The sequence below is a fragment of the Lagopus leucura genome, unplaced genomic scaffold (assembly GCF_019238085.1).
Source record: "Lagopus leucura isolate 7727_CA_CO unplaced genomic scaffold, USGS_WTPT01 Super-Scaffold_739, whole genome shotgun sequence".
Taxonomy (NCBI): Eukaryota; Metazoa; Chordata; class Aves; order Galliformes; family Phasianidae; genus Lagopus; species Lagopus leucura.
The window spans coordinates 3,126,857-3,143,693 of NW_024962255.1; the positions used below are offsets into that span (position 1 = coordinate 3,126,857).

The 16,837-nt window shown below is 40.9% G+C and overlaps 1 protein-coding gene across 2 annotated transcripts in view; it reads right to left on the minus strand.

Annotated features, from left to right (window-relative positions):
• The window catches only part of RASGEF1A (RasGEF domain family member 1A), a 43,337-nt gene that overhangs the window by 5,505 nt on the left and 20,995 nt on the right, over positions 1 to 16,837 (minus strand). For both annotated transcript variants that reach the window (XM_042863419.1, XM_042863418.1), the window contains exons 3-9: positions 10,897 to 11,025; positions 5,927 to 6,064; positions 2,293 to 2,514; positions 1,930 to 2,004; positions 1,627 to 1,719; positions 741 to 843; positions 367 to 446 (exon numbers count right to left, since the gene is read on the minus strand). In XM_042863419.1, the coding sequence (XP_042719353.1) occupies positions 367 to 446; positions 741 to 843; positions 1,627 to 1,719; positions 1,930 to 2,004; positions 2,293 to 2,514; positions 5,927 to 6,064; positions 10,897 to 11,025 (840 nt within the window). The remainder of the gene's footprint in view (positions 1 to 366; positions 447 to 740; positions 844 to 1,626; positions 1,720 to 1,929; positions 2,005 to 2,292; positions 2,515 to 5,926; positions 6,065 to 10,896; positions 11,026 to 16,837) is intronic.

The window sequence follows — 16,837 nt, forward strand, 5'->3', positions numbered from 1 at the left end:
CAATTAAATTTAGTTTTCAGTCAGATTCAGGCCACTAGATGGAGTACTCTAATCAGTTTTATGGGATGCGAAAAAGCATTCACTTGCATGAAGAATGTAAGGTACTTTGATGCTGGGGGGGTAAAGATATGATAGGTAGCCTGCAGAAAATATGATAGCCTACAGAAAACACACATTAACTCTTTTTTTGCAGTTAAGCAAGAGTTTTGGAATTCAGGAAACGCTCTCCCTGATGTTTATATACAGGTGACCGTTGACAGAGGTCACAGATCTGTGAGCCTCTGTGATCTCTGACTTTAATCCAGACCATCACTGTGAAATTACTATCTAACGGATTTCTAAATCAAGTCTGACCTTTACACATACCTCTAACACGTCGAATTTGGCAGTTTTGACCTTGGACCAAGTTTTCTTTAGCCGTGCCACAGGACTCAAGTTCATGCCAGCTAAATGGGGAGAAAAGACACAAAACAAGCAACTGAGTTGAAGGAACATAGGGTTAATACATACTTTTATGACAGCACCTTGCTTATATTTTGGAAGGCAGTTCAGCTTGACAAACAGAAGATGTAGGTAACACCCTACCACCACACACAAGCATTCCTCTGTCACTGATGTGTACTGTGCCTGTAGAAGGGCTGGTGTGGTGTGGTCAGCCAGCTTAAGGCAAGTATAAGCGTGGTCCTGACAGTTGGTTGCAAAATGTGGTGCCTTTTGTCATCTGTGTTCAGGTTACTTACAGATAATAGCCATCATTGAGTTGAAGTTTCCAATGTTGAAGCACTCTCTTGCCACATCAATGAAAAATTCCACCATTCTTGTACGCTGTTTTTTCTTTACAACCTGGAAAAATCAAGATCTGTTAAGAGGGAAGGGGTGGTCTGAATTTTGGTTGGCATTTTTGGTTGAAGGCGTTACTACAAGCTGATTGAAGAGAGGCTTCAAGGCTTTATCTAGTTAAGCAATCTGAGTATGTAGGCCTGAGGATATTTTATGAAGATTTTTTTTTTTTATTAAAATAGTATCTGAGGCCATTACCAATTATTTGCCCAGTTGTGGAAGAGTGTAATTCAGTTCCATGTCCTAGTGAACTTGTATGAACAAGCCGGACACCTCTCAGCTGCTTCCCATTTCTGGGAAAGGGGCACAACATCAAGCTGCTATCAGAAGAATCTATGTCAAAATGCTTAAACCTAAAGAGGCAGCAGCAGACAGACTTAAGAACAGGGTGTGTAGCCTGGATGTGAAGAGGAATAATGGCCACGTCTTGATATTCTTTTCCCCTTATATTCTGTATAGATGCCTATCATAGAAATTCATGCATGCATTTGAAAATAAATACATAACAATTTTAAACTTCCAACTCAAACTCCATGCAACTTTCATCTTGCTACGTGTCTGTTACTATGGGAGCTACCCGAAACTGGAGAACACTTGCAAGGGCAAATATAGCTGTGAACTCTTAATCTTCTGCTCTTAAACAAAAGCATGCAAATAATTTAATGCTTGAATGATGCAATTATCTTTAATTACATTGCTTCTGTTTAAATCTCTTTTAGACCGCTACCTACCACTTGTGCTTAAGGACAAGATTGTTTTTCAATCTTATCTTCTGCTCGTACCTACCCTGCAAATCTCAGTGGCCACCAGCATGCTAAGACAGTTGAACCAGTTGTCGTAGGCCTCCAAATTGTAGGTTTTGGTAACATCGCCTCGGCACTGCAAGAGAAAAGACCACGTATTTATTAATCTTCATTGTGATGAGGTTGGTATACCAAGGGATATGCTTTGTCTTGTTCAAAATCTTATTGGATTTTGTTTAAGGCACGAGCTTAAAGAAGGTTAGGAAATGAAAACCCTTCATGCACAAAGCATACAGGAATCCTGATCAGTCTTTACTTCTGTTTTTCCCTGTACCCCTTTGTGTACCTTGTGATTATCCAGAGAGTCCATGTGGCTGACAATCTGCATCAGATCCTCTGGGTAAATGTTGCTCACCCGTTCCTGAGTCAGAAAGATTAGAGATTGTCATTGTACAGGCAGACAGAGTTCACTTCACCAATAAGACCTAAGTTATTAGGCAGTTTTATAACTTTAATATTCTTTAAGCTTTCTTTACTCATAAATACCAAGTGTTTATATGGAAGTTATCTAGATGTTCTCATTCATCACTTGGTATATTATTTAATGAACGCATTAGGGGCTTTCACTGAACCCTGCAGCAAAATACAGCGAGTAGATAAATACTTAATAAATGGAAAACAAAATAACTCTCGCAAACTTATGTCTCACCAGTTCAATATGGGTTAGCTGTTGTGCCAAGATCAGAGGGTCACAGCACACACTCAGAATGTCCTTTTGAGTAGACTGTGGCTTGGTTTTGAGGATGGTGCCTTTGTCTGTAGCAGGTTGCCGGAATTTCTCTTTGATTTCCTGGTATTGGCTCCGTGCAGAGAGAGCCATCAGGAGGTTCTGTGTCATCTGGCTAATGATCTTTTTCACCGTGCCATTTTCCTATAAGAAAGCCAGACACAACTTCTTATACCATATAACTTTTGCATACATTTATATGCTTAGGAAGGATATAAACAGGAGGGGGATTGACTGTTTACGAGGGTGGATACTGATAGGACAAGGGGGAATGGTTTTAAACTGAGACAGGGGAGGCTTAGGTTAGATATTAGGAGGAAGTTTTCACCCAGAGGGTGGTGAGGCACAGGAACAGGTTGCCCAAGGAGGTTGTGGATGCCCCATCCCTGGAGGCATTCAAGGCCGGGCTGGATGTGGCTCTGGGCAGCCTGGTCTGCTGGCTGGCGACCCTGCACATAGCAGGGGGTTGGAACCAGATGATGATTGTGGTCCTTTTCAACTCAGGCCGTTCTAGGATTTAAATGAAAAGCCTTCCCATTCTGATCAGACTCCCTGATGATCAAGTCTACTTGGCAAGTGTAGAATCCAGGGAATGCATATCACATCCAGAAATATAGCCCTAAAATATCCCCAGTGTGGATTTGAAAAATTAAACCCTCCACTGATCTAGGCATACCCGTGTTCTTTGATAATTTAAAATGCTCTGTGCAGGTTTTATGTCCTTATAGATCCAACCCTTAGATTGGTAAAGCAAAAAATATATAACCCACCCAGTCAGGTTTGGTTTTGTTTGATAACTAAAACCACTGAATTATTTTCGCAGCGGGCTCTTTGTGTCCTACAGACATTTCCTTCTGAAGTCAACCCCAAGGAGCTAACCTTAATTGCATTTATACTCTTCTGTCCCTCCTTTTGCCTCTTCAAATGACTTGAGTTCTCTAACCTTGCACTCTCTGTTGCTGGAAAAACTAATTGTTAACAGTCCTTTTCCTTTCCATTATGCTGTTGTTCTCCTGCTTTTGTGCAAATTATTTCTCTTGAAATTAGCCACAGGTTGAGATCTTAGCTTACAATATGCTGTATTGCTTTCTGCCAGTCAACTGGATGCACTAGAAAGAGCTGCAATGACTGTGATGGTTCAGAAAGCCACTAATGTGCAGTGATAATGGAAATTATGTAGCAGATGTGAGAGAAGATGACTACCAAATACTTGTATATTGCATGCTATAATTAAGCAATAATAGTGTCAGAATGTTGCTTTACAAGGCAATAATCCAACTCCCAAGTGGAATAAAATGAAAAGCTGCAAGCAGTGTAGCTCATCTTGATGAGCAACTGGATTACCACTAAACAGCAGCTGGCTGGAGCCATTTTGGATATTGTGCTACAAGTGCTTAGAAATGCCGAGGGAACATGGTAGGGGGACTAAAATAGGGAGCTCATTCTGCTCTCCCCTATACTGAGCTTTCTGTTGAAATCACTTGACCTCAGCTGCTGTGCCCAACTTGCCATGCCTCTGTGAGGAGAAAAACTTTCTGGCTTTGGATCGTAGGGAATCAAATCTGAAGGCAGGTGAAATTCAAATATATACTGGGTGTAAACGTATGAAGAAACTGCAGTGATGTTAAAAACTATGGGTTACTTAAGCTACTGGGAATTTGCCATACCGTAACATTTAGACCAGAGCTCTTAGAGAGTTTTGGCTGTTTTCTTCTTTTCCTGGTCTTACCCTAAATTTTCTTATAACTTCAGAAAATAAAGCTGAAAGTTTCAGCTGGTCTGAGCAGGTGTGACATGGCGTTTAATTTCCAGTGTCAATGTGTTGAAAATAACTTGTCCGTGTCTGTGTTCCAACAGTCCTGTGCCTGATACACAGCCTTGTATTATGAGGATGAGTGTGACTGCTGTGTGTCAGTTCTTGTTTGATTCTGCTATCATCTATGTGAGAATAGTGCTCTACAGGGATTAGAAAAACTTCAATATAGTAACTTAAAAAAGAAATCTGAATCGTTACCGTAATTCCTTGCTGAAGCACAGTATGGCTCTTTTCTTAGAACAGGAAAGAAGCAACAAATACTGAGAGCAAGAGCTGCTTTTATTTTGTCAGTATCGCGTTCTGTCTCCTAGAAGACAGAAGTGCATAGCTCTTTCCTGATGAACTTGCAGCTTTGTGAAGGGGGTAAATAATATGATGCTGTAATTAATGAACATCATCCCAGGAGCTTCAGACACCAGCGTGCTGAGCCATTCTGAGGTGTTTTCTCCTGAGTGAGAATTTATTCATACATACAAGTGAGAGGAAAGGGGAAAAGAAGGAAAGGTCACAATGTTTTTCTAGTTTAAAATGGTGGATGAATAAAATACCAAGATATACATGCTCAACAATCACTGTTTTGCCAAGTTCCCTCTCACAGTTGCATGTCTGCCAAGGTACACCTCTCTGTCCTGTTTACAAGGGAATAGAAGGCATAGTATAATCCTATCTGCTTTTCTCTTACTAAGGCAGTGACATTTAGCAGCAGCCAAGTAAACAATTTTGCTGATGCAACACAACAGACATATTTCCTTTTGGCAACCTGGTAACGCCTGTCACTGCCCTACCACTGATTCACACAGTGCTGAAAAACCTGTTGCTCTTCATTTTCTCTGTGCTTGGATCAACAAAAACAGCTTACAGTACAATTGTCTTCCCATTTCCTGCTAATTGTTCTCAAGAGTATCTTGAAGTTTTGGCCTTCAAAAGGAGAAATTTCTGCAAAGTAACCCTTCGTGTTCACACAAACACATTACAGATTATTCCCTTGCCCTTCTTGGGAGTTCAAGGGTGCTTTTGTTTCCCCATCCTCCCCCCTCCCTAGACTGTAAACTCAGACCTGGTCGGATTAATGACTGGCTGGCTAGCATAGCTCAAAGAACATCCTTTGTGAAAATACTGTGCGTGGCACCCTAGAAGTCCCTCATAAGTATCTTTTTGAGCTGGAGGACACTGACCTATCTCAGGCGGTGAGGTGCTGGAAGAGGTTGCTTGGCAAAGTTTTGGATGCCCCATCCCTGGAGGTGTCCAATGCCAGGCTGGCGCTCTGGACACCCTGATCTGGTGCCTGCCCATGGCAGAGGGTTGGAACTACATAATCTTTAAGGTCTCTTCCAACCCAGGCCATTCTATGCTTCTACAAACTAGTTGATGTTTCTGTGGGACTTGAACGCAGAGCAGTAGCAAAGCACAAAGGATGGCATGTAATTCAGTATGCAAGTTAACTACATCGTGCCATTAGCATCACTGTTCTTTCCTTTCTCCTTCTGCATCTTTTTTCATATTGCTGTGAGTTTTGTCTCTTGCTTGGTGATTATACATAGTTCTTGCTAATGGACCATTAACTTAATTACTCAGCCTTTGTCCTGCAGCTACAGGGCAGCCTAGTAGCTGCTGCTGTAGTCCTTTCAGAAAACCCCGTGCGTAGGACCAACAGTTTGTGCCGCGATGAATCACCTGTAAAGGTGGACACAAATACTGTTTTCCAACTTAACGTTTTTTCTCCTGCCCCTCCATCCCTACCTCATCACACTGGGTGATCCTGTGAGCAATCTCCTTCAACTCCTTCATGGATTTTTCATCTTGGAAATCGTAGGGGAAAGTTTCAGTCCATTCCTTCAGGAGCTGGATGATTTTGGCAGCGAAGGACTTCAGCTTTGCCTAGAAAGAAATACGGAGTTAATTACTGACCTTAGACCTTTCTGACAGCAGAACCTGATGAAGGCTTACATAAATTTAGACAAGCTTGAAAATACTTTGCACTCGTGGCAAATGAAAGGGAGAAAAAAGAACACACTGAACTTGAACCATACTTCTGAACAATATGATTTAGCCCCCACTCAGGATAGCTTGGTCGTGTCTCTTAGCAAGTGCTTTGAAGATATTTTCAAGGTTAATTGTATAGAGCCAGGAAGATGACAGGATAGTTTAAGTATCTTATTTGATTAAAGCCAATGGGACTTGAGTTTGATTTCTGCCATCTGGGGCAGCGGTACCTTCATGTTTCATTTCAAATGCATACCTAATGCAGCATGTACCAGGTATAGCTTGTGAGAGAGGTTCATAAAGACACTTCTGTTCTACAGAATTTATCAGACCCTCTATATGAATCTGTGTATCAAAACAGTAGGAAAGGTGGGTCTGTGTTCTCTCCACGACATCCAAATAAAAATGGACTTTGAAAATCAGTATTGACTGTTACTCAAAAATATATCAATGGCAGAACAGGAAAGGACAGCCATTTTTTAAGTTCTTCTGTTACTTGTGAATATTCTAAAGCTTTCCATCAGTTAGACCTGAATTGGATGCCAGTAATGCAAATAGTATAGATTTACTGAGGCTGCTCTGTCCAACTGAAGGAGCGCTCTTGCAAAACTGGGGGAGTGTGCTAAGAAGACTTAAAGAATAAAAAGAATCAAAACTTAATTCAAGTTATATTTATTTTCCACCCAACTTGTGATACACTGAGGGGAAAATGGGGAAGCTTTCATCTGTTTACCTCCCTGCTTGCGTAAACTGATGTTCCATTACACAGCAGTTCCTTCTCCTTATCTGCAATATATTGTCCTTGTTGCGTTCCTCATCAGCAACTTAGGGGTTACAGAAGGTGATTTTGGCATGTGTGCGTAGCTACAAGAAATCAGTGAATCGCCTTCTAAGACCAATAGATAATGTTTTACAAGAACTGATGAAGCTTCCTGACCGAAAACATCATCGATCAGATCTGAAAGTGTGCTTTCTGTGAGTGCTGCTGCTTTGGGACCCAACTTCAACATCTTTCCAGACAGAGTCTGAGCTCTGTATTACAGCTGTCAGTCCACTAAACTCCCATTGTCATCTGCCTTGAGGAAAATACAAGTTATGCTTGTTCACTAGAGGATGTGTGGAGCCTATAATTATTACAAGAATGAATAATTCTGTTGTGATATAACTAATTAGCTAGCCAGTGTGCTTCCATTCCATCAGAGCTAACAGAGGAGGTACGTGCTTACTGCACTGACTATCAAAAGCTGCTTCAAAATTCCTTTTGATGGTATTATTATTTATTACCTTTTGGAATTGAATATGGGAGGATGGGGGAACAAAGATCCCCAAATCCTCTGGCTATGATGTGAGCAGCTCTGTGTGAACACTGACTTCCTATTGCACATAGCAATGCTCAGCAGTCACTGTGATTTGCTTTCTTTGCAGCAGATAGCTAGGCATCCTTTGCAGGACAACAGCAAGCAGTTTTTCTCTTTGGGATTACAGGTGTAAAAGGCTCATTGTTTTATCTGATGCTATTAATGCTCAAGGAAAGGAGATGTACTTTGAATGCAACACTAAAGCCAGTAGCTCAGCAAAACATGAGATTTCAGTTTCAGGTGCATTCTAATGAAGCCCAAAGCAGCATGACAGGCTTGCCACCTGCAATCTGTGGTAACCTAGATAGAAATCACAGACACGTGGGCAACGGTGTGTTTTCCTTTTTGTCATGCTTGCAATAAACCTACAGCTTCTATTGCTGTGTGCTCCAGATGTCAGCCTTTCCCAGTAAGGCCTGAGTTCTCTGAAATCTAGGGGAATACTTCTCCCAGAAGTACTGTTTTGAGAAGAAATATACCTCTGTTAAGTACTTTGGTCATCAAGTAATAGTGTACAAGGGTTTTTGTTTTCTGTGACCATCTTGTTTGAGTCCCTCTAATTTCTAACATATTTCTAGAGAGTTCAGCTTGACGTGAAGGGATGAAATTTAACTTGAGCGTAGCTATAGTGACAAGTGTATGATAATTGATATCTTAAACTGTGAAACCCTTTGTTTTTATGTTTGTCCAGAAGGGCTCCAAGATATCCCATTTTTCTTTTTAATCCGCTTTTCTCTCAGCTGTTTTTCTTCTGGACTTCTCAGTTAGCAAATGATGTCAAAAACAAATGATCAGCACTGTGGTTCCTAACCTCAAAACCTGGCTCGTGGCCACTTCTCCAGCTCACACACTACCCGGGCAACAAGTCAGCCAGCTTCTTGTCTTAGTTTGTTTATGCAAACCTCTTATCAGACATGATCAGAGCTGCTTTAACTACTTCTGCCAGCCATTTCCTGCTTTGGAGCCACTTAATTAGAAGGTGCTGGTAGCTGATGATACTCCAGTGAGTTATGACAGTGAATAAGTAGAATGGCTTGGAGCTGAGAATTTCCATGCTGCATGTAAAATGATCTTGTATTTGTTTAAAAACAAATGTTTGCAAATGCTAGGAGTTTTTTATTTCCTGTAAAGCATACAGGTGCTTGCTATGGAGGTCTGCAAAGGAGTGATTTGATTGGGATGTCAGAAATCTTAGGTAGTATTTTCCAATCATGTTGTGTTTAGTAAGCAGGAAAAGACTAGAGTTCATACTAAGGGGGTAGAAAGGAATCAAGGGCATAACAGGAAAAGCACCTATAAAGGCATGTAAATTAAGGCAGCCTTCCAAACCTTGTGTTTTATCGTCACCTTGCTGTTGGCTCTTCTGTAGGGCTGTTTCCAAACTGCCAGCAGAACGTCTGACATTGTGGATGTTTTGCAATATGAGCAGCTCTATTTCACATCCTGTTGTTAGAATGTAATGCTATTTCGTGTCAGTGTGGAAGCCATGATGTTTCTTAATACATTTGCTGAATAGCCACAATCACACTACTTCAAGTTATCAGAGGGCTGGAGCACCTTTCCTGTGAGGGAACTGAGCTTGTTTAGCTTGGAGAAGAGAAGGCTCTGGGGAGACCTCATTGTGGCCTTCCAGTACTTGAAGGGAGCCTATAAACAGGAGGGGGAACGGCTGTTAACGAGGGTGGATAGTGATAGGACAAGGGGGAATGGTTTTAAACTGAGACAGGAGAGGTTTAGGTTAGATCTTAGGAAGAAGATTTTCACCCAGAGGGTGGTGAAGCACTGGAACAGGTTGCCCAAGGAGGTTGTGGATGCCCCATCCCTGGAGGCATTCAAGGCCAGGCTGGATGTGGCTCTGGGCAGCCTGGTTGCTGGTCTGCTGGTTGGCGACCCTGCACATAGCAGGGGGTTGGAACCAGATGGTTATTGTGGTCCTTTTCAACCCAGGCCATTCTATAATTCTATGACTTATTGCCCAGCTTCTCTTTTGGTTTTAAAACTTTTAAGTGTATTATCATTCACAGAAGAGTTGCATCTTGTAATCCTTTATTTTTAAATCCAAGTATTGCAGATGATATATTTTGATACTAACTACAGACAGCTGTCAATTGTCTTCACTTTTCTGTAGATAGCTTTACCCCTTGTTTCAGATGGTCCCAGAATCTCTTGCAAGTTCCTACCTCTGCTGTTTAGTTAGGCAGAGCTGAGGAAACACTGCCATTTACAGTGTACCAGGTTTGGGGTGGTAAGCTGTGAGCCAGTTGGGGGTGGTGATGGGAACTATTCTGAATGCAGAATGATAGTTCTTGCATCTGTCCTCCCTGACCCCATAACCAACATAGCTACACAGCTGCTTAATGAGTGGATGAGGTAACTGACCTGCATGAAGTGGTTTGTGTTGGTTTTTTTTTAATCCTGTGGAGGAATGTTGTGATATAACATGAGACTGCAGAGCAGGAACAGTAAGTAAGAAAGAAGCCCTTAGGTCAGTACTGATGTCAAAAACTCTGTTGCCAAACTTCAAGGGCTACTTTTCATGCTCCCTACTTGGAGTCTTGCTGTTACAAGGAGAAAAAGAAATGGGACTATCGATGTGCTGAGAATCAGGAATGTGAGCTTATTATTTCTCATAATAGAAGAATGGATCTAAAATAAGCACAGGATTTGAACAGTTCAGATCTTTAAGTATTTGCTGATTTCATCCTTGTTTCTGCCACTTATATTTGCATCCCAGCTGGGACTATTCTGGTACTTCATCTTTAGTCAGGCCCTTCAGTGCACTTTCTCCATATGGGGAGACTTAAATGGATATCAGTGCATATCATAAACTCACCCAGTTGGGTTTAATCAGTTGTGGTAAAGCTGTGTAATCAGATGTGCAAGCATAGGCTACTATTTTAAGTACTGCATCCCTTAATTTTCATCAGATGAAATTTCCTTATTTACCATCATGCTGACTTGTAACGCTCCATCAAAAACAGGTTTTATGCACCTACAGCAGAGCTCTCAACTCTGAGAACGTGACAGGGTGACTGCAATAAGATTCCAGACAGACCTTGCTTGGCAAAAGCCCAAACAGCTTGCTGGGCAGGTCTGTGGCAGATACACATTGCTTTAAGCTGCAGGTCAGTGCTGCATGCTGGAGCAAAGTTGCATTATTTCCAATCTGAGCTACTACACAACCTACATTAGTAGTTCTCAGAGAAGCAATAGAGCTTCAAGGAGGAAGACCCAAATAAAAGCATATTCAGCAATAAGTGCTGATGATGATTTCAATTTATTCTTTATCAATCTATCTAGCTTCACAATGAAAAGAAAAGGGTGGGAAATAAATGCCACTAGCACTGCCAGCTGCAGTGGCTTATTTACCTTTTCTGCCTCAGTCCCGGCTTCCAGCTGCTGCTTCTGTTTAATGCAGATCTGTCCCACTTTAGCCAGGAGCTCATGTGGGTGAATGAAGACTCGGGAGCTCAACAGGAAAGTGAAGATGTAAGTCCTCTGTGGGAGCAGAGAGGGGAAAAAGCAAGTTTGAGTAACCAGTGAGAATCATCTGTCTTCCCTGGAGACTTGTAACAAAAACTAGTCTATAAAACAGGAATGTAGCTTTCTGTCATTAAACTTTGAGTAATTTTTCCCTCTTTCAGAGATGTCGTGGTGTTTTCTAGCTCTGCATTTCTTCTACACAGTAGACTTTAAGAGTGCTGCTGTTGTTTTCAGAATTCCAAACGTAATATGCCTAACTAGTTATCACTCACCAAAAAGACAAATGAAATGCATCCGATGTAGGATGTTTATGTCACACAAATACTGTTATTTCTTGATTTCTTCGGAAGTGATTGCCCTCCTTCAAGCAACAGAAAACTGCTTTCTGTGTGTTCCAAACCACAGATATAATTTTTTCATGTATGGTTTTTTTCCTTTTTTCCCACAATCATTGACACAATCTGTACCTTAGATTGAGGCCGTATGACAATAATTCAGTTTTAGGCGTGACTTAATCGGTATGGGGCCTGTTTCAGACTCTCTTCAGCATGAATAGTGCTAGGAAGTGTCAACAGTTATTATTTCTCATTAGAAATAGCCTATTTCCATTTTAAAAGCTGTAATGTGTTATATTCCAAATGATACTCTGTGCAGTCATGTTGATGTGAGAACGAATGCCTTTACGTCCTGATCTTGCTTCAGTGTTTCAGACTTGTCTTCTGTATTGGACGTAATTGCTAGAGTAACAATAGTAGCATCTCAATAAGGACTTCTGTCTTCCTATTGAGGCTTTCTGACAAAATCTGTAGTTGGGAAATTGTAGGGCATCTCCTTGACTACAGATTTCATTTACCCTATGTTACATTTGCAAAGCGTGCTGTTGCTTTGCCATCTGCACATGGTATATTAGAAGTGTGACTTGGCAGACCGCAGCCAGGTGTGCCAACAGTCAGTGAACTACCTTGGATTAGGCAAGGAAACTTAGGCCAGATGTCTAAAACATAGCACCTGTGCTATTAACAACTGAATTTTGCTGCTTGTAGTCTCTATAGCACACTTATAGATAAACAGTGATATCTCGAACTCCAGAAAAGACTATGGGGTTTCTCTTTAACTACAAGGAACTGCTATTAAAGAAAAATATTTCAACTTCTCAAGTACCTACAGCATAAATCTAACACTAAAATATGCCAAATATCAGAAGGGAGGGGAAAAAAGAGTGTTTTTTTTGTTGTTGTTGTTTTTGAAATAAATGAAGTTAACTAGAAATCAATGTGTTGAGAATGTGCGAGTGCATGAAGTGTGTAATAGATTAAGCACACATCTCTGGAAAATCTAGCTCTGTCCCAAACTTGTGGAGGAAGCTAATGAAGAAACAGACTGTGATACAGCAGAGGCGTTTAAAATATGCGTTCTGATTTGAACATCAGGCTGAAGAGCTAAAATGATTCACAAAACAAGACACTTATCAACGTATCAGAACCTTTTATGCTGATGTATGTGAGAATGATCCTTCAACTGATACAACCCACATTGGGAATTAAAATATGAGAGAGAGCAGTGTTGGTTTTGGGGGAATAATCTGTACCTGGTTATCTTGACTTCTTTTTAGCCAATTTCTGTGCTTGTTTCTATCAGTGCATCCCTGAACTTGGAACTGTGAGTCTGGCTTATCTGGGAAAGGAATTTAGCTGTTGGATACAGCAGCTGTTGTGTGAAAATGTCTGTTCTGGAAACATGAAGCAGCTCTTCATAGCTTTTACCCTATTTTCCATTTAAGGAAGAAAGAGGTGAAAAAACAATTATGGACTTGTGTACTTTCATCTCTTCCCCATGTTCATGTGTACTTGGGAGTGTGGAACCCTGACAGAAAGATGCCCGTACATTGAAGTGGCGAGAAACAGAAATGCAAGCTGCCCTGCCCTGTCAGTGACCTTAGCTCTGATAAACTGGATTTTTTTTTTTTTAAGGAAAGATATAATTTTGCTTGTTGTACTAATTCTAGTGTTGGTCTTCTTGGTGGGAGCCTGTTTGATGTGGCATAGTGTTTGTTCAGAGTAACTGCAAGAAAGCCCTGCTCAGAGTACATTCCCCTGTTTTTGTACTGTAAGAAGAGAGCAACCTAGATGACCTATACTTCTCTTTGGTCTCTGATAGTGCAGTGCATGACGTCCAAAAAAGTGCTGAATTGGAAAGACATGCGAAGATACGTGGCCATAAAAGCACAGCTTTCTGTTCAAGGCTTGCTTTCTCTCTTAATCCATGGCATCTGCACTGGACATGTGCAGTATTTTTCCAGACCACACTGAACTGCTAAGTTTTAGAAACAAATTATCATATTTCTGGAACCCATCTGCTGTACTTTCACTCCACTTTTCAAGTCACATTGCTGGGACTGGGCTCAGTTTGTTGGCAAACGAAATTGTTCTTCTATGGTCAATTAAGGCACACTGGTTTACAATTCATGAGGATCTGCTCTTATTCCTCAGCTTGCTTTTCTTTTTCTTTTTTGATACTAGTGTTGCCTATGCTGGTTAACAGCAAGTAAGAAATGAGTTAAACATGTCCTAGAGCAGGGCTGAGCCTCATCTCTGCCTCTCTGCTAATAACCACTTCCTGTCCAATAAGGAAAATTGAGGCTGAACTGAGTCATGCGTTGCAGCTTAGCAGCAGGTCACAGTTGTTAGGAATATGGCTGTAATGGACAGCAAATACTCCATACGAATGTCAGATGTCTTCTCTAGATCATGGATTTCTGTTACTTGTTACACCTGTACTCCACTGTAGGCCGTTCCATAAGTAATGCCTCTTATTTATTTCCATGGAAGCTACAACAGATATGAAGAACTCAATAACACGATTTGATAGAGACATATGTTCAGCAAGCATCAGTGAATGTCACCAGATGCCATTTTTTCCATGCAGAGGGATTTAACAACACACCTACACACCTTTGCTTCATATGCGCTTCCATGTCAGACACTGTTTTGTCAATGCCCCTCTGCTGCCATCTGTCACACAGCAACAAAATGTAATGGAATATTGAGGGGAAGGTTCAGCCTCTACTGCCATACCACCAACATCTGCTTCTGGCATTGTGGGTCAAGATAATAAAATAGAAGGCATTACTTTCAGAGCAGCCCTCATATATTAGCAAGGTGTTATAACAGTGTAAAGACCCACACTCTTCTCACAGGCAGTCCCTCGCATGTGAAGACGGTTTGGAGAAGGCAATTTAGCTAAGAAGCAGGCAGCTTTGACAAAGACTGATTAAAAATGCTTCCATAAGCTGTGAGACTGAAAGTTAAGCTCTGCTTACCCCATAAAAGTGACAGGTATTTGAGAGAAAAGGCAAAAAAAAATTCCTTTCTGCATTTAGAACAACTTAGCTGCCACAAAAAGGGTCTTGTGCTTTACAAGAGAAAAAGAAGGCGGATTCCTTTAGTGCCTAAAGTTGTTGCTAAGAGATGAGCTGAATTATATTTAAAAAAAGGCAAGCACGCAAGACTAAAGGAGGAATTGTTACTCTCTGACCCAAGAATGTACTGCTGTTGTCTGGGGAAGGAAAAAAAAGAAAAAAATCCCTTTGTGCGCTCATTGCTCAGTCTTATGTTTGTGAAATATTTTCTTAAAATGTTTTTTGCTTGGGCACAAGAGTTGCAGACTGATACATTCCATTCCTAACCTCTCGAACTCCTCTGTCTCACAAGTATACATTTTCCTGTGAGCTGAGCAAGTCCCTCTACACAAACAAACCTCAAAAGAGCAGTATACAAATGTAGGTCCTTATCTTTCCTGTCCTTTCTTGTCTGTCTCTTGTCCTGTCAACATGGCAAATACATTTTTGTTTTGCTCTGTAACGAGAACAGAAAGATACTGTTTTGCTTTCTCCTCTACCCCCTTTTTTTCCATCTGGAAGGTGACTACAATCTTCAGCTTTGTGTGCCTTCTAAGCATTGCTTTCAGCTGTATTAATCTGGAAATTTGCAGCAGTACAGTAATTTGTAAATGTGTTTCCCTGAAACTAAAGGTAACCTCTGCTAACACACCGAATATCTTCTCTTGATGGAACTTAACTGCTGGTGCCTTGCTATCCTTTTGTGCGTGTGCAGCCAGAGACATGAAGCTGGGAGGTGCTTACACCTTCCTCTTGAGCAAAAGGTATTAGTCCCCCTACTGACAGCACCTCGACACTAAATGGCTACCGCTCTAACTTCCCTAAAAATAGAAATGGGCAAGAAATTAAGTATAAACAGAAATCTGAATTGAAATCCAAAGCTTGCATTTGGAAATGACTCAAATACAGTTCCATCTCTGTCATTCAAAGCTTATTCATCCACTTGCTGCCAAATTAATTCTTTTAACTAAATTGGGTGATCTGATTTATCTAAAAGAATGTGTCCTGCTATATAGGAGATGAATTTGGTTTAATACCATTTTCCAGCTCCCTGTCCCAGGAATTCCCTCGATTGCTTCTGCTGTATCACTCAGCTGTCAGTTTGCTGTCCATTTGAACTGCAGCCTCCTGATGGGCTCTGTGCTCACATGGACTGTGATGTTCCCTTGCACAGGTTATGTGAGAGCACCATGGAAACCAACAACATTCCAAAATAACTCACAGATCCCTTAAGTAACGCTAGCTTTATGGAACCATTTTCAGACTAGTAGTGTTATATATAGATTCTATGTTACAATAAGGGATGTACATTAACAGCTACTTAAAAAACTTAGTGATATTCCAGAAATCCAAGCAGCAAGTAACTACATTAACTAGTATTAAATAAAAGGAGCTGGAGCTGATTCCTTGGAACGTTTGCCTTTGGCAGTCTAAAGCTGTTTAACTGGTATACTGAATTTTGTGCTTCTCTTTGAGCTCTGCCTTCTTTCTACCCCACGTACTTGGGGGTGGAGGGAAAGTCAAGTGGAATGCCTAAGTACGGACATTCCTCTGTGCCTTATAGAGCATTTGGTACTTAGCATCTATTGAAGTTAGTGCAATTGTACATAAGCATAATTAAATGAGAGCTTTAGGATTGAACCAGAACATTAAGACACCCTGATTTTCTCCTGTTTTTCTCTCACTAATAATTGCTTGGAATTCTGCTGCTTATACCACTGAACTCGTGGGGGGTCTCATGTGGAAGGGGAGTGTATTTACTGTGTATAGTGATCGGAAACTGGGTGGTGTGTATGTGAGAGCTTAAGTAGGTTTTATTGTGACCAGTGTTAAAGTACAGTGAGTAAGATCTGTGCTGATGAGATGGAGAAACGTTCCATGAGGTACAAGCTAGCATGGCCTGCTCTGCCACAGTTAAGTTCTACATAGCAGTCAACACTGACTGCAGACTCCTGTCACTCTGTCAGTCCTAGAATGAGTTGGGTTGTTTCTGTCATGCTGCTTTCTCACAGGTCAGATGGAATATACGCTATATAATCTTATTTTTGGCAGTTTGTTTAAATAATGTCTTTCATTGATGGGTACAAAGGGACATTTTAAGAGATAGCGTGATCACTCGATAGTATCACTCATTCAGAATCTTACATCATGCCCTAGAATTACCAGCAACATTTACTTCGGGGGACTGCAGTGAGGACATCTAATCATTGCCAAACCATTTCTAGGCTCGAAAGTGTTATTAAAGCACTTGCTCACAGAAATGTATTGAGAGAGACAGCATTTTAATTACAATCAATGTGTTGTATTATTTTTTTTTCTGATGATCTAACTAGGAGATGCATAGAAAATTAAGGGGAAAACAAAACAAAAAAAAATCCCTAGAGCTGATTTCAACTGAAAGAATTGGTCCACTTCCCTAGGTAGGAGATG